The sequence below is a fragment of the Doryrhamphus excisus genome, chromosome 7, assembly GCF_030265055.1.
Source record: "Doryrhamphus excisus isolate RoL2022-K1 chromosome 7, RoL_Dexc_1.0, whole genome shotgun sequence".
In the NCBI taxonomy this organism is placed as follows: Eukaryota; Metazoa; Chordata; class Actinopteri; order Syngnathiformes; family Syngnathidae; genus Doryrhamphus; species Doryrhamphus excisus.
In genome coordinates this window covers 8178161-8196735 of record NC_080472.1, presented here as the reverse complement: position 1 = coordinate 8196735, position 18575 = coordinate 8178161, and the positions used below count along the sequence as shown (strand labels likewise).

The window sequence follows — 18575 nt, the reverse complement described above, 5'->3', positions numbered from 1 at the left end:
AAAATAGAAACATATATTTTTCCAAGGGACCACGACTTTGTCCCTTATTGCCACGAGAATCAACGCTACTCTGTAAAACCTCAATGGCTTCAGTTTGACATCTTGTCACAGGCTACGCTAATCGATGCCAGAGTGTTTGATCGCCCCTAATCAAACCTATTGCCTTTACACTTTTTTTTGCATCTTTAATTGCATGCTGTGCGGTTAGTTTGGAGCTGTTTTTTGTCCCACGAGGAAGCTGAGTGGATGTCAAGTTTTTCAAGTGTTACTGAGTCATTTTCAGAAGGCTTTTCAGAAGGCGGAATAAGTGTTTCCCATTAAATGCATTCATGAGCTGTCCATTTTTAGCTCTTTTTATATCTTTATACGGGCAGAAATTGTCATCTCAAACCACCCACTGTCAGCTCTGTGTCACAACATGTACTATTTTTTTATAGTCAGCAGTCCATACGAGAAGACATTTAAAGACGCTGGGGGCTAAGGACCATGAAAGGAGATCGAAATAAAGTCATTCAGCTCAATTCATTGCAGTTACTGTATTTATGCGTAAATCCTGGGTGTGGTTTCATTGCCTTCGCAATTGACATGAGTGTAGACCTGTAGGCGCCGCAGTACTTCACCGTCTTACAAGATGACATCATTTCCAGCCGATCAGCATGAGATCATTGTCAAAAAGCAGCTTCCTGTGTGTCATATCTACTGCTAGGTATGTCTGTAAGGTCGCTATAGCTACATAGATGTGTCAATCAAAACTGAGCTTTGTGTGAGCTTGCCACGATAATCACTAAATCAATGAACTTGATCATTTTGCAGGCCACGATGACGTCTCAACACCGTAACAACCCTCCTGTCAGTCATCCAGTCTCTTTGGTCGACAATAATCATCATTTGGAGGACAATTATCAGCCAGTGAAATGTGTTATCGTGACCGCTAGGCCAAGTAGGATGGAATTCAGCAATTCATTTGGACTTACTCTGCATTGGCTGACCATTTCAGTTATGAAACACCGTCATTTACAATGCTGATCAATAGGGCTCATGCTTTCCCTAGGGCGCCCTTTGTAAACTAACCCAGCATCACATGCATTATTAACTTTCAACACTTAACTAAGTCATTTCAATTCCTTTAGGTCAGCAAGAAGAAGCAGTATCATACAGTATAGTGTCATATACACCACATGGATCTGCTAATAATCAAATGTGGCGCATTATCTTATTCAAATCTGATTTTGTATTGAATAGCGTGACAAAAAAGGCTGTTGAGTGGATGTCTTTTTTTTAAGTTACTTGGGCTTATTTAAACTTTAAATTTTATTCTCAAACTGATGGCATTACTCCCATAAGATTTTCACTTTATTCTATGCTTCATCCACTTCACATAGTCATTTGAAGCATTGATACACTTATATGCTAGTTCTGTCAACAGCAGCATAGATACAGCAACAACACTTACAATGTCCGCGCTCCTTAGGATGGCCGTGTCTTCCAGCACAAGACGTGTGCTCCAGTCCTAAAAAACAGCATCTGGTTGAGTCTTTGTAGCAAAATTGAAAGCTAGGTATCCACTCTGACGCTCGCGGTTCGCGGTGTATTAGTCCGCCAGATAATTAAAGATAAAGATCATTTTTCAGTTTAGCTGCTACAATAATAATATGGCTGTAGCTGGGTTAATATACAAGTCATTTATGGTCAATTACGTAAATGGAACACTGTTTTTTCTGTGAGGGGTTTTAGCATCAAAATAGGTATTTCCCCTGACGCGTGTTGCTAGCTAGCTAGCTGTAGCTCAGTAACACTGAGAGCAAAAAATAGAAACATATATCTTCCCAAGGGACCACGACCCTTATTGCCACTAGACTCAACGCTACTCTGTAAAACCTCAATGGCTTCAGTTTGACATCTTGTCACAGGCTACGCTAATCGATGCCAGAGTGTTTGATCGGCCCCTGATCAAACCTATTGCCTTTACACTTTTTTTGCATCTTTATTTGCACGCTGTGTGGTTAGTTTGGAGCTGGTTTTTGTCCCGCGAGGAAGCTGAGTGGATGTCAGTTTTTCAAGTGTTACTGAGTCATTTTCAGTAGGCTTTACAGGCGGAATAAGTGTTTCCCATTAAATGCATTCATGAGCTGTCTATTTTTAATTTTTAATATACAAGTCACTTATGTAAATGGCACACTGTTGCCGTTTTTTCTGTGAGGGGTTTTAGCATCAAAATAGGTATTTCCCCTGACGCCTGTTGCTAGCTAGCTAGCTAGCTTGTAATGCGCAGTAAAAGGAAAGAAACATGTTCATGTTTCACATATAACGATTGTGAATGATGGGCAAAATTACCTAAAAAATTGACTTCCCCTTTAAGAGCCCCTTTAACAGAGATTAGAATGCCCTGTGAAGAGCCATCAATGGACATATTTAGCAATGTTAAGGAAATACAGAAGAGGAAATACACACTGGTTATCTTGGATGCTAATGCGCTAACTTTGATGTTAAAAACTGAGTACAAAGTACGGTAGTATAATGACGAAGTGAGCATGACTGTGTCTCAGCACGCACGCGCCTCCAGCGGCGCACGTGCTGCGTGCACATCCGTGGGCTCTTGATCTCGTGCGCCCCGCCATTGGCCTGAGATGATGTCATGCACAACAGAGACAATAGAGCCCACCTCCTTGCAAACACACACACACACACACACACATTGCAGCTGACTGTCACACACTCACTTATCGAAGCAAGCCGATTTTTTAAAACTCATTTGCTCATGCAAATTGGATCTTTTTTGTAATTTATTTAAAGCGTGTTGTTCTTTTTGAAGCCCCAATGACCGCGCGAGCCGGCGGACTGGCTCGGTGTCACACACATCTGGATCAGACCGGAACCATCGACACCAGCACAGGCATGACGGCGAGTGGTGACGCTGCATGTAAATGATGAATACACTCCACGACTGCCTCTCTTGATGTAAGTCTTTCCCAGTTGATAACCTCCCGTGTCCGGTATTGTGGTCGGCCTTGCGGGCTGCGTGCGGCTACGTGTTGGTCATGCATGCTAGGTTTTCAAATCAGGAAAACTACAGTATGTTTGTTACAAATGCCTGATCAAATGACAGGAGTTATGTTATATTTGTGTGCGTGTGTGTGTGAGAGAGAGAGAGAGTGAGAGAAACAAAAAAAACTACCGCGTCTGGTAATTATATTTTCAAGTTTGAAAGGTAACATGGCGTCTTTGTTCCGTCATCACAATAAAGGTTCGAATGCGCGATTACTGTAACACCGGAAATTAGGTGTGACCCCTAGCGGATGTGTAGAAAAGGTAATGAAAGATTTTTCAATTTGTCTGAAAAAAACTGGATTTATGTTTGTAGAGGTTAGATAGAAATGCAGCTAAAATATATTTTTTGTTTGACTATTATTTATTTATTTTATGTCTATATCAGGGGTGCTCACAATTTGTCAGCCTGCAAGCTATTTTTAAAATGACCATGTCCAACCTCCTACTATATTATTTAGTATATTTATAAACATTATCTACAGTTCCTCTTACTATAAAACATACTGGATATATCAGATCTAACCAGTGAACTTTGAAGCCAATCAGGAGGGGAGCTTAATGTCAGCTGACATCTACAAAGTCACGTTGATGAGATCGACCCAAACCACCTTGGCGATCGATGTAACGGGCACCTGTGTTTTAAATCAAGATGAGATTCAGGTGAACTCTGAACAAAAGTTATTCATTGAACATCCATCCATTTTCTGTACCACTTGTCCTCATTCGGGTCCTGGGCTAGCTGGAGCCTATTACCAGTCAATCACATATAGACAGAAGAAGCATTCACATTCACACTTTAGAGTCACTAAATAGCCTAACATGGATGTTTTGGAGGAAGCGGGGCAACCCGGGGAACATGCAAACTTCACACACAGATGTCCCACGGCGATTCTAACCCATATTGCACACTAACTGGAGAATTCACACAAAACCAGGCATACATTTTGGACCGCAAAACACGCTAAGCAGGGTTACATATTATATGTGCACACATACACGCACACACAATGTTTGTTTTAAGGAACGTGGTTTTACTTTGATGTCTCCAAGAGCCGATATGTCAGAAGGTTGACGTCGACTCCAGAGATGGAAAGCAGCAGGAACATTATTTTGCATTGAGATATGGGACTTGAACTGTCAGCCCATTACAATTACTCTCAATAACCGGCCATGACAGCAGGCTTCAGAAGCCCAGCCCTGGAGGAGATTATTCTTAAAGCACACTGCGCTTTTTCTTATCTTTATCTGACAGAGGGCTCAAATACCGAGCAAAAAAACTTCCTATTTCTAAGCAGCTTCCTTCAATTGCTATTCTTAGTGGGCTATATTAGGCCTGTCTTTTTGCTCTTCACAGATTAGACTTTTGACTCATTAAAAAAGGCTGGGAATACAGCGTGATCTACTTCTCAGCATTGTGTTGATCCATGAATGAAATATATCGTCAAATTTATGACTTAATTATATTTGTGTTCTTATTTGTGACTGTGCCACGGTCCGCAAATCGAGATCCATAAAGGCATACTTGAATGATTTTGGTCTCATCAAACACCTTTAGGATGAACCTGGGCAGGGATGGTGAGCCTGAAGACCATTTTGTCGAATTTCAGTCATCTCTGACTTCTGAAAATGTTCTTCTGGGGCTCAGGAAAAACCAACTCCGTATTTTCTTCCATTTTCACATCCTGTAGGTGTCACCGCCAGGTGTCCCTATACTTTTGTCCAAATAATGTATGTATAAAAGGGGTTGCTAAGAATGATGCTGCTCTGCTGCCCAAGTGCCATCCATCACAGTAATGTGTTTAAGGTCCCTGAGGTCATGGCTGTGTTTAGACTAAGTAATTTAAAAGCCGCTTGTAATAACAGACGTAGACCATGCTTCTATCTTCATTCATTAATTTTCTACCGCTTATCCTCACGAGGGTGCTGGAGCCTATCCCGGCTCTCTTCGGGCGAGAGGCGGCCTACACCCAGGACTGGTAGCCAGCCATTCACAGGGCACATATAGACAAACAACCATTCACACCACACATTCAAACTATGGGAGACCATGCAAACTCCACACAGAGAGGACCGAGGGTGGAATTGAACTTGGGTCTCCCAGCTAACCACTTGGCTATGCTTCTGTCCTGTACTTGCTATTTATGCCTGTGATAATCACACTGACTCTGCAGGAGAAAATGAGGGAGGGAGATTTGGCCATTTAGTTTTGTCACTTCCATCACATTCTCTTTGCTGAGTGTGGCGATTATGTGATGTAATTATTCTGACTTCGTCGCCGTCATCTGTTTTGTGGCATGTGCGCTGATAAGGCAGCGAAACAAAGCTGATTATAGTAACAACACATTAGGAACTAGCTCTTGCCAGTCATTTAGGACCACACCATGTTGTTACAATAGCACAAACGCATGTATAAAACAAGCCTGGGAAAATAACACCCATCAAAATCAGATTAATTAGATCAATAGATTAATTGAACTGTGACTTAATTCATTAAATTAAACAGCTTAGTTTTATTAAAGCTACTTTTCCTAGTTATTTGGACTATGTTGCTATTGGAGATGTAGTCAATGATCACACAATTTAAAAGGTTTTGAAACGATATTAAAAAATAAGAACAATACATTTGGTTACAGTGCTGGACTCTCGCATCCATGAGGAAGATTGACAAAGGGCCCCTCTGTAAAGTGAAAGTTACGCTTGTGTGTGAGAGACTGGTGTAAAACTGGTTCTAAAGATGCTGTCAGCAAGTCTGTGTACTATGTTGTCTTCGCTACTTGTACTATGTGAGTGGAGGCATCATGAAAGTATTCTTTTGGGAAGCTAGTGAGAGACTTGAGAGACTCAAATTGGCTCTATCGATGCTGTTAGCCTGTTTACTATGTTATCTCAATGCCTTTCTATGAATTACCTGTAAATGCTGTACAACTCTAGTTGTACTATGAGAGCGGCAGCATCATAAAAGCTTTCCTTTGGGAAGCTATTTGACAGAACCTAGCGAGAGACTTGCTCAAATTGGTTTTAATGGTACTGTTAGCATGTCTGTTTACTATCGTCTGCTCTCAGTACTTTTCCATGAGTTATCTGTAACTCTAGTTGTACTATGTGAGTGGGGCCATCATGAAAGCATTGCTTCGGGAAGCTATTCAACATAACCTAGTGAGACTTGCTCAAATTGGTTGTAACTATACTATTAACCTATCTGTTTACTATCTTATCTCAATGCTTTTCTATGAATTAGTTGTGAATGCTGTGCAACTCTAGTTGTGCTATGTGAGTGCGTTTCATGAAAGCATTCCTTTGGGAAGCTATTACATAGAACCCAGTGAGAGACTTTCTGAAATTGGTTCTAATGGTTCTAATGTTTACGATCGCCTGCTCTCAGTACTTTTCCATTAGTTATCTGTGAGCGCTGTACAACTCTAGTTGTGCTATGTGAATGGAGGTATCATGAAAGCACTCCTTTGGGAATCTATTCGACAGAACCTAGCGAGAGACTTGCTCCAATTGGTTTTAATGGTGCTGTTAGCATGTCTGTTTACTATTGTCTGCTCTCAGTACTGTACTCTAGTTGTGCTATGTGAGTGCGTTTCATGAAAGCATTCTTTTGGGAACCAAGTGAGAGACTCTCTGAAATTGGTTCTAATGGTTCTAATGTTTACTATCGTCTGCTCTGAGTTATCCGTTATCGCTGTACAACTCTAGTTGTGCTATGTGAATGGCGGCATCATGAAAGCATTCTTATGGGAAGCTGTGCTAATTGTGCTTAAAAAAGAGCGCTAGTGGCATCTCAGTCTGTCCACACAGGAATGTCTCCAAGTTGGAAAGGGCAAAGTGTTTTATCGTTTCAGCCTTTCAACGCCAACAGTGTTTTGAGTGTTGTGGTGTTGTGAAACTGTATCTGTCTGAAAACGGCTTCCAGAATGGGAAAATTGTCGTTGTCGTGTAAACAAGCAAAGTGCTACTTTCTGAGCATTTTGACTGGCATGACTCACCCCAGTCTTATACTGCAAAAAACTATGGCCAATTCGCTTTAATGTGTCGGCGAAGGACCCATCACGAGAATGAGGGGTTGTGACATGCAGGTAAAGCAAAGAGTTAGACATTTAGGTTGAAATATCGCATCCAAATGCACTTTGGCCATCCGCCAAACAGTGCAGTCGGCAGTTATTATCATTGATATCACATTTTTACTGATTTTCCTTCTGCTGCCATTGCCCTTCTACAAAGCATCCTGCTGCAGTTACAGGTGGCGTTTCAACTCTTCAAAGGTTTGGGTCGAGACCTGACATGCTGCTGTGACACCAGTGTCAGGACAAAGCTTTGTCACACTTTCCCTTCATGCGGGGATACAGTTGGTGCTTTCTGAATAAAACACTGCCAAGTCTTATTCATTATTTACCACAGCAAGGAAAGTCTTGAATTGCCTTTGTCGTCGTTTGTCTAGAACTCAGATTGTTCTGTTTTTTTTTCAAATTAATGTGTTGGCATAATCCCTAGACAAAAAAGATTACCAAAAGTGTCACCATATCGTATGTGAGGAAGCAGTGACATTGTTTTTGTCCTTTGGTCATTGTCAGGACATGTTCTGTTTCTCCAGCTAGCTTGCAGCCATGCCACTGTCACACAATATGCACAGAAAACATCAGAAACCTTCTAGAGCTGTACAATCATTATGCACTGTGGAATTAAACTGAGCTTAACATCCGTGAAGTGAGGCTTTTTATCATTGATGTGTCGTCTATACTGAAGTGTAATAATAATGAATTATCTATACTACTACAAACTATAAACAGTACATATTCCAGCCATCCATTTTCTATAGCGCTAATCCTCACTAGGGTCGCATGTATAATGGAGCCTGTCATAGTACATATTGTTAAATAATAACTTATAGTGATTAGTGAAGTTCCGCAAAGTTGTTTTCCTTCTTTATGCTTCAGTATTTTCATAGGCTCATAGAAATCCTGTTCACAACCGTCAAAATACGGCTTTTGGCATTATTAGAGTCCTCCAAACATGAAATAACACCCCTATCATCACTTCTACACTCGTATTACGCAATATAGTCGACATAATTATAGAAAATTAAACATTGTAGGCATAAACAAGACATAACATGGACTCCCACATTAGCATTGACAGCATAGCAATGGAACATTACTGACACCTAGTGACCAGTATAGAACACTACTGTAATGCCGCTGCGTGTGGTTAAGGAGAGACTTTATTTACACAGGAGCTGCTGTCAGCCACAACTCACACCAGTCACCCGCACTCTCCAAGTCACAGATATTACACTACACATGCCATCTTCTGAATGCCTCATATTTGGATTTCATTCATTTTGCCATTCCTATGCTTAACGTAGGCCTAGAATACTTAATAAAAAAGCTAATTGGTTTTGCAGTCAGATGCAGTTTACTAAATAAAGGCAGCTGTCATTCACTAAAATGAACCTCAATAAACAAACACACTTGATGGCACTCGGGTGGCATTATGGTAATGGTATTATTTCATTTGAACATGCATCAGATTACAATTGAGTGCATCACATAATCAGTTCACAGTTCCACATGTCCAAAAGGAGTAGGAAGAAGCAAAGCTTATTAAATCCTACCCCTCCATTTGGTACTTTTACAATCAGTAACTTACATTTGTTCACTTCCTGCTTTCCATAATACAGTTTAAGGTTGTTGTTTTTTTTAATAATGTACCTCGTACCAAAGTAGGAGGTGATATGAGCATCCAATGCCATAATGGGTACCATAGTAAGTGTCAATATAGTGATATATATAGCACATCATGACTGGTTCAAGACTCTTCATCCTTGTATTTAGCAAACATCAACTGCTTGTATTGTTTCTTGAATTGGCTCATCGTTGTGCATTGTTTGAGGTCCTTACTCAATCCATTCCATCATTATCAATCGCAATGTCAGCAAAACTGGAAGTGATGCTTTCAGAGTAAAAGCTTTCAAAATCAGAGTCCTCGCATAAACATGCATAAACATGAAGAATTATTTTCAAAAGTAATGCCACATCTAACGTGAAGGTTGGAATTACGTGCAACCAGGACATGTAGCAACAATCGTTAGCCAGTTAAATATGCATGATTATGAATATTTTTGGTGAGCATGGCCTTGGTTCTGTTCTACTTCTGGTGTGTGTATGGCCCGTTGTTCCAAGAGTGCAGAGTTAGGCAGGGAATATTTTTCCCTCTGCTATCAACCCGCCTTCAACATGGTTTCTTATCGACTCATTATTGCTGAAAATGTAGATTCAGACAGAAAACGAACCACTGGCCTTTTTTTGGGGGGGGGGTCAGTGATTAATGTTCTTCCAAACACTATCTTGAGAACCCTGGACAGTATTGCAATACAAATTCTCCATGTAGTGCAATTTTCTGAGATATTGATTTAGCGCATGGTTGGTTCTTCCCATTCCCAGTGCCACGGCATGTCCGCTCTGTTCCACTGTGGGTGAAGGCAGGTGTCTGTGATGGATTGTCTGCATCACCGTGGGCAGATAGAAGAAACACAAAGATTGTCTTTAATATTTTACAACCAGAGAAGCATCTGTTTCCCCAAAGCTTCTGCTCAAAACACTGCACCACCACAATAACTCCAAACTGTGAGAGATGATTAGTGCGCACAGCTAACTGCTGCAGTATTATACCTATTTCTGCCTTAAGCATTGCACTTCCTAGACTAGGAAAAATGAATGACCGTGTGTATTTTACATAGAAGAATTGTGTTATAGGTTGAGTCAAGAGCGATGGTTTGAATCTCTGTGCGGAGTTTGTATTTTCTCCTGTGTGTGTGTCCAGCATCGACTCCTACATCCCCAAAACAATGCATGCTAGGCTAATTGCAGGCTCTAAATGATCCATAGGTGTTAATCTGAGTGTGAATGATATGTGTACTTTGACCTCTCACCGGAAATCAGCTGGGATAGGCTCCAGCTCACACACGACACCGATGAGGACACGTGGTAAAGAAAATGGATGAATGGACGCTTTACAAAGATGATTATGCTCTGATTTCATTAAGGCAGAGGTGTCCAAAATATAAAAAAAATAAGTTGTATTTGAAAGTAAGATTATGAAAAAGTGGTGGCTTCTTTGTCCTTCATGTCCACTCCGTTTGAAATCCTTTCGTAAGTTTGGAAGAAATACATTTGAGGCTGGGCTGCACGGAGGTCGAGTGGTTAGCACGCAGACCTAACAGCTAGGAGTTCAATCCCACACTCAGCCATCTCTGTGTGGAGTTTGCATGTTCTCCCCGTGCATTCGTGGGTTTTCTCCGGGTACTCCGGTTTCCTCCCACATTCCAAAAACATGCTAGGTTAATTGGCCACTCCAAATTGTCCATAGGTATGAATGTGAGTGTGAATGGTTGTTTGTCTATATGTGCCCTGTGATTGGCTGTCCACCAGTCCGGGGTGTACCCCGCCTCTCGCCCGAAGACAGCTAGGATAGCCTCCAGCACCGCCCGCGACCCTTGTGAGGATAAGCGGTAAAAAATGAATGAATGAACATTTGAGGCTAACTGGTTAGCTTGCTAGCTTGTTAGCTTGCTGGCCAGCAGCCGTCTAGAGCCCCTGTAGCATAATAATTGTGCAATCTGGTGTAAACAAAGAATAATAGGAGGGTAACGGTGACTTTGGGGTTTTATGTCATACCTACGGGGATCTAATCATGTTTACAACCATATTTAGAAGGTCATAAACAGTTGACTTTTAATGCTATAACAATGAAAATATTACATTTCTTAACATTGAATCCTATAATGTGGAAATTCATTGATCGCGGTCGGGGACTTCTTAGCATGATGACAAAATATGTCATTTTTCAGTACATGGTCCTTGGTGGAAAAGGTTTGCACACCCCTACCCTAGAAATATGAAAATACCGCATTTCCAACCTAAAAACGTCTGTGTCTTTTACTAACATACTTGTTTTTTGGAGGTGTTTTCCTCGTCTCCATGACGCTGACTGTCTGCTGAATACACGACTAGGAGCGAGTGAAAAGGCCACTGGCCAGCCTGCAGTGACAGTGTGTGAGAGAGTGGTGATCAGAGAGATAGCGGCTTCCATCATGACAAATCTGGGTCAATGTAACCCCCACCCCCTCTACCACAGGCTAAGCAGAAAAAGGGGAGGAAAAAAAACAAAAGATGAGGATACCGTCACCGGGCTGTGTGTATGGACGTAAGCATGGGGATACCGGAGCTGGGTTTGCCTTCTCTTTGGGTCGGTATCTGTTTAGTTTTAGGATGGGTGGCACCCCCAGACTGTTTTTCATTTCTTTATTCCCCTCCTGTACTTTGTGGTTGACAGTGACGCTTCTGTTTCCCTGTTTATTGGCACCACATTTCCCCTGTTCTACATTTGGGTCTTTTGCACTCCTTGGGAAATTCTTCATGACTATGACTCAAAGGGCAAACATTCGAGAAAATATAGCTCAGGCACAACTATCGATAATTTTTTATAAAATACATTTCAATTGCATACATGCCTGATCAAAATTGTCAGACCGGGTGACTTTACATTTCACACTGTTGGATCTTAAGGAGTGACCGGTCCAGCATACCCGCGACTGTAGTGAGGATCAGCGGCATAGAAAATGAATGGATGGAGCTTCAAAATGCTAAAAGAAAAAGTGAGACAGAATATATATCAATTGATCAAAAGTTGAAGACCACAGCTCAAGAAAAAAAAAAATGAACCCCCCATCACCATCAAAGACAGAAAGCTTGTTTGCCTTTGCCATCAAGTGACTGTGACAATGTGAATACCTGAGAGAAAATCCCATTCAATACACATTTTTGCCAAGATTTGGGCTTTTAAAGGCTGTAGTCTTAAACTTTTGATCAGCTGACGAACAACCAAATTGCTTACTCATTTCAAGATCTGCTCAAGACCTCCCTAAGATCCAACACTGCTAAATGTAAATTCTTGCAATTTATCAACTGGTCTTAATATTTTGATCAGGAATGTGTAGATGAATGATGAATGAATGGGCAAAGCCACTACGTTCGATTCCCACATACATACCACCTCAGTCGCTCCGGAGTATAAGTCGCACAAGGCCAAAAATGCATAAATAGGTAGAAAAAAACATACATAAGTCGCACTGGAGTACAAGTCGCATTTTTTGCGGGTAATTTATTTTACAAACTACTTGACCAAAACCGGCATTACGTCCTCTTGGAAGGCAAGTTCTACCAATAAAAGAATAGAGAACAGGCTGAATAGGTGTAAGATATGCTAACACAATGCTTATTCAGCTACACAATAAATAAACATGAACAGAAAAGGTGTCCAGTGTTTATGTAACATAAACACTTCTTTCATTTGTAAGTCGCTCTGGAGTATAAGTCGCAGGAACAGCCAACCTATGAAAAAAAGTGCGACTTATAGTCCGGAAAATACGTAATTATAATTATTTGTTATGGTGACCACACATTGAGATTTGATAAAGAATTGATCAATTTCTGATACTATTGGTAAAAGATTATGATTTATTATCACGAGTTGAATTCCACACAAGTTATGAACCCTACGTGATTATCACCCTCGTAGTATACAGTACTACAAAACACCAAATACCAGACCACACGTAAAAGGCGCTTCAGCTTCATGTAAGCCACTTTGACGACCGGCTTTGTCGGTTGTCATTCTATGTGACACTCATTAATGCAGACTGCTGTCATAATCTGTCAGTCTCACCATGCGAAAATCTTACTGCAGAAACATGCAATGTATGTGTCTTTATTGGGGGTGCACAATAATTGGCCCAATATCCAGGAATTCAGGCGTCAAATCGATAAATCGGATAACACTAAAAATATCTCCAATAAGCAATCATTTTTCTCCTGCCTTGATGATAACGGTAACCTCTGCTGTGCTCACTTTAAGAGGAAACATTCACAAACATTCACTTTAAGATGAAGGATGCTGTACCAAATGCTTCGTGATGAAGGAAATCAACCCGTCGAGCACACTAAAAACCTTCTCTGCCATCTGAAACGCTAGCATGGCAGCGTTTGAAAAGTGCCAAAGGTTTTCCAGAGACCTCCGTGGCCTTAGAGTTTGTGCCCGAATACAGTGCACCTTGCTAGGCCATGCTAGGTGGCTCCTTCCGCTCAATACTCTGGTTTTCCGGTCTTTAGAAAGCAGAAAGTTATCAGTATCGGTTTGGAAAAAACTGTATCGTGCATCTCTTGTCTTAGGGATTTGCTTGCCAACAAATAGCAAATTTCCTGAAACTCATTTTAGCACCCAACTGAACCACAGAGCCATACTGAACTTCCCCATATAGTTAAAAGTAAATAAAGCACTTAATCAACAGCGTAATGAGTCCTGGATGCAATAAGCATGACAAATGATCCCCATTCATCAGTGTGTGTTGTTCATCACTGTGTGTTTTCTATTGTGATGTTGTGTACCAACATGCCATTAAATGTTCATGATGATGATTGTGGTGATTAAATGACCCAAATAAATACAAAGTTGCCTTTTAATGCGCCGTGAGCTATTACTCGGCTGTGCTGTGTCATGTTGACAAAAACTTGTGCTTTGCTAAGTCCAGTTGTTGTGTGTTGTGGTGTATGCAGTGATATTTGGTTCATATCAAGGGCCACATGAATGCGCATTTATGATTTGTGAAAGTAACTTGGATCATTCAAAGACACCTTTTTTTTTGGTCAAAATAATCAATCAACGCAGTTCTGACCGAGCATGCTGTCTACTGTGCAGTACTGCAGTACATATTTATCACCAGTCACTGTTTAGTCCTTAACGTCAGCAAATGCGTCTTGCTAAGACTGATGACTCCTCTGAGGGACGAAGGTTACTGCAAGTTCATCACTACTTTTTGTAAATGAGCTTTTAAGAACCCTTGTTTGCCATCCTGATTAACATGCTCTCACCCTTTTCTGGATTGATTTTTTTTCACTATAATGACACGAGTAGCAAATGTGAGTGTCAAAACGTGATATATATATATAGATGCACATTCATTTTCTGGCAAGTGGCCTTGGTATAAGCAAGTAGCAGAGTGATGTGTGCATGTTTAAATGGATTTGGCAAAGGCAGTGGTTCCTTGCTCCAATGTTATCCATTAAGGTCAAACATGCACCAGTGGCTGTAATCTCCATATCCTACTTGTGCAGCCAGTGATGAAGGAGTTATGTGTGTCAAGTTCATGTTCAATCTGGCATGGCATGTATCTGTAATCAGCATGTTTTCATTTTCCTCACACGGTGGAAGTGATAACGATATGTGAGAAATACACAGAAAAATCATTTCAATGTTGTGTTGCTTTTTGTTTGTAATGCTTTGGTGTTTGACTTTACATTCTTAAATAATTGACTAGCCTCAGCTGAGATTGGTTACCTAACAACACAAAGCACTATCTAAAGGGTCCCTGATAGGAGTTTTCAACTTTGTTCATCCATTTTCTATGTCGTTTATCCTCACTAGGGTTGCGGGGGTATGCTGGAGCCTATGTCAGCTGTTTTTGGGCGAGAGGCGGGGTACACCTTGAACTGGTCGCCAGCCAATGTGTGAGGAAACTGGAGTACCCGGAAAAAACAAATATGTTACATATTGTTTTGAGTACATTGTTGAATTTTTGAAAGCGAACGGTAAATTCGTAGACATTACATGGCGCCACCCATGACCAGCTAGCTCTCATGAGACCAGATCGGTCTGACTTCCGGAAGTGACACGATCTGAGTGCTATCACTTAGCTACACAAAACGGTGTGCGAGACAGAGGATGTTTAATTTGAGCGATATGTCAATCATTTTAGAGGAGAAAAGAAGGGAGAAACATTTGGAGATGAAATAGAGAACATGGAAATGTACTTAGTAAGCCGTGACACGTGGAGATGAAGATTGGTCAGCTTCAAGTCACAGAATAGTCAATGCGTAAAGTGGTCTTTATAGGCAGATTTATTTCATATTTCGTCGCCACTGCTGTCCCTGCCCCCCACTGTTAAGATGTCACCGTGGAAAGATGTTTATATAACATGTGTAATACTTTGCAGCCTTGACACTATGATGGAATAGCGTTTAGAATACAATATTATTCGTCGTTTTTTACTTGTTTCTTCCCTGTGTACATGCCAGCACTATTCCGCCAGCATTATATTATATGCGTTTAGACCGTACTTTCAAGCCAGATGCTTCTTGTAAAGGAGTTCCTTCAAAGTAGTCATCAATGAAATGAACACTGTAAAAAAAAAAAAAAAAGACCTCAAGGTGGCCGACCATCTGTCTCTCATTGTCTGCACTTGATTTGCCCATTTTTGAATTTTAAAATTCCCTCTTTTGGAAAAGAAAACAAACTTACATGATCATTGGGATACTATGAACATCCAGCAGCAACACGTTTTGGCATCACTACCATTTTGATGAAAGATACACTGAACCAAGAACCAACGATCTACCTTGAGACGCATTTGTCACATGTGTCACCCCGATGACGGCACTTCGTGGGAATGAGACTGAACAGTGAGAGTTAGTTTGTCATATAGTTCACCATGAACTATAAATGGAATTGTTTGAATGTACCGTCAGCTTTCAAAAATCAAACAATGTGGAACATAATTACAAACAGGGACCCTTTAAATAAATGCTATTTGTGTCTAAATAAACATCATGTAAAATCTGACCCACGCTTTCAGTGCAATAATGCTGTGGCTAATCTCTTCCCTTCTCTCTTTTCCTCTTTACTGGACAGCTTCACTTAAACCCAGATGCCTCCTCTTCCTCTCGACGAGCGCATAGTGGTCATCCAGCGGCCTAAAAACTTATCCTTGTGTGAGGCTTCCCCTCAAGCCATCCCACATCACTCGTCTCAGATATCCGCATCTTCCAATGAACAAGTCACCCGTCTTCCTCGACCAAACCTTTCCCAGCCTCATTTCTACTCCCCCACCTGTAAATCCCTAACTCTGGAATGCAAACGCAGATCCACCCGTGCACAGAAAATCACGGGCGACCATCCGGTTGTCCCGGCGGGTCACCAACAAGTCCCAAGCCACTGCCACAGCAATGGAACCGTAACGCTCGGCCCACGACTGCCATCCCACACACACACGATTGATATCAGACTGAAAGTGGACAAAGGCGGGAGAGCAGGAATCAGTAGCTCGCTTGGTCGTAGCGGAAGTGTCAAGGGCGCACGGGTAAAATGCCCCCCTTCACATTTGGATCCGTTTGAGAAAAGACGTGGAGGTGAACACAAGTCACAGCGAAGTCAACAAAGTCAGCTGTCATCCTCCGCTGGAGGAGTCCTGCAGTTTGTCCCCGCCCAAGCACAGCAGTACAAGCTCAGGGCTGAAAAGGAAAAGGAAAATTTTCTTACCAGAACTGACCAAGAATTTCCCTTGCTGGATTACAAGAATTCCAAGCTGGGCACTGTGCGTCAAAGCCATATAAGTCACAGTCTTCCCTTCCACCGTAATTCCGTCCCTGTGCCCCATGCTGCCATCCTAAACCACCCCTCTTCCTCTCCCCCTCAGCCCGCACACGTCCCCGCCTCCTTCCAACCACTCAACGAGCCTCGTTCTTCCCGACATAGGGATCACCGTCCTCACATTCTTCATGGTCTTCCCCTCTCTCCATGCACCTCCCATGCAGGGGGGGGGTTCCCAAGCCCTGACCACACCTGTACCATCGACTGCTCCCACCCGTTCGGATGCGGTTGCTGGAGGTTGGTAAGATGCAGAGGGTCTAAGGGCCACTCCTCTACCTGCCAAGGTGGGGGCGGTAGCTCTTCCACCTCCTTTTCCTGTGGTCACAATGTCGGCGCAGTAAAAAAAGGAGGCAAAGATATGGGGCTGAAAACTCTTGGAGGGTGTCTCTCCACCGCCTCCACCTCCAACACCTCATCAACCAACAGCACTGTGTCTGACCACCAGCCCAACATGTTCAAACCCCTCCGCTGTGCCTCCTGCGCCAGTGAGGCTGGAACCTTTGAGAGTCCTGCTATTCTTCGTAAAAAACTAGTGGGTGGATGTCTTCCCTGTGCCCCGTTATCCTCCTCTGCCCCTCTGCGGGCAATTCAAAGCTGTGTCACAGGCTGCAATCCCAAAGCCTCCCAGACAGGTAGCTCCACCTGTAGCTACTGTAGCAGCGACCCCATAGTGGTAACATTTAACCCTCGCAGGGGTAAACAACCTGCAAGAAGCCTCGGAGCGCCTCATTCAGCGACTATGTTTCAAGCCGACGATGATGACTACAGTGTGCGTACTATCTGGCCAGAGGAACTGGCCAGAAAGATGACCCATTCCACAGCTCAAAAGAATCAATGTGGCGGCATAGGAATAGGAGTCGGGAAGCCCACTTCGAGCCAGATCCAAAATGGAAGCAACGGTACTGGGCTAGTACTCCTGGACTGTCAAAATCTTCAAGAGTACGCACACTCTCAGCTAACAGACCACGCTGGTCGGCGGCGACTACAGCAGGGAAAGATGGCTGCCCTGGATTTTATGGGCTGCAGGTCGGGATCGGGATATGACGAAGGCCGGAATTCGCTCAGGAGGCTTCTGAATAAAGCCGACAATGTAGGAATGGGCGACCGTCTTGAGCACGACAGAGACGGCCCTTACCCCCGTTCACCTTCTCCCTCCTTCTCTCCTTCTCCACCATCACCTGTTTCCTTTTCACCTCCGCCGTCCGCCCCCAGCACACTCATCAAACCCAAACCCTGGCAGAGAGACAGGGAGGGAGGGCATTCGCTACCATCGGCTCAGTCCCTTCACTTGGCTCTCAACTCACTCAACAGAGAGCAAGATGAGGAGAAGAGCAGAAGTAAGACTCTAATTCTTAACTTATTGTGTGTAGAGAGATAAACAGACCAACAGAGGGCCATAGTGCTGGAGGAACTAAACCGTGGATCAAATCCAAGCTCTGCTCCCCTTGAAATGTTCAGTGAGAAAATAACTTTTGGTTCTCGGCCAGCTCAAATCAATCAAGATAGACAGAAATAGCAATATGAATGATATACAGTACCAATATGAAGAAGATTGACTATTTTCTCTTTTGGCCAATGATTTCCAGATGATTGTTTGATAATTCTATCACAGGTTCCAACGGTGTTGCTCAAATAGCATCCCATAGGGATTGAAAACTCCATTTCCAAAATGTGTTTTCAGATATTCCAAATGTAGCAATGCAAAAACATAAAATATCTGGGGGTTTGGAATGGAAAACTAGACGCGTTGGTGAGGGAGGTTGCTTAAGATGCATTCTTGGCTTTTTTGTCAATTTCTATCGTGGAAATTCTTACGGTCCAGCCCAGTCCAGCACTGAGACACTGGTCAAGTCTAACATGTGTTTTTTTGGAATGTGGGAGGAAACCGGAGTACCTGGAGAAAAACACAAAAGCACAGGGAGATAATGAAAACCCCACACAGAGAGGTTTGAGTCCGATTTGTTTGATTTAACCGGGTGGTGCCATCCATTTATGGACAATCTCCAGAGCATTTGACCTGAGAAGTTCCACTATATTTTCTC

General features: G+C 42.4%; 1 protein-coding gene across 3 annotated transcripts in view; it reads left to right on the top strand.

Moving 5' to 3' along the window:
* Positions 1-2614: 2614 nt before the first annotated feature.
* Positions 2615-18575, top strand: part of si:dkey-175m17.7 (uncharacterized) — a 27058-nt gene continuing 11097 nt past the window's right edge. Inside the window, exons 1-3 of one of the 3 annotated variants that reach the window (XM_058076975.1) lie at positions 2615-2958; positions 11188-11256; positions 15796-17870. In XM_058076975.1, coding sequence (XP_057932958.1) covers positions 15812-17870 — 2059 coding nt within the window. In that variant the 5' untranslated portion in view covers positions 2615-2958; positions 11188-11256; positions 15796-15811. Of the gene's footprint in view, positions 2959-11187; positions 11299-15795; positions 17871-18575 lie in introns of all 3 variants that reach the window. The other 2 variants (XM_058076974.1, XM_058076973.1) reach the window with 2 other exon arrangements.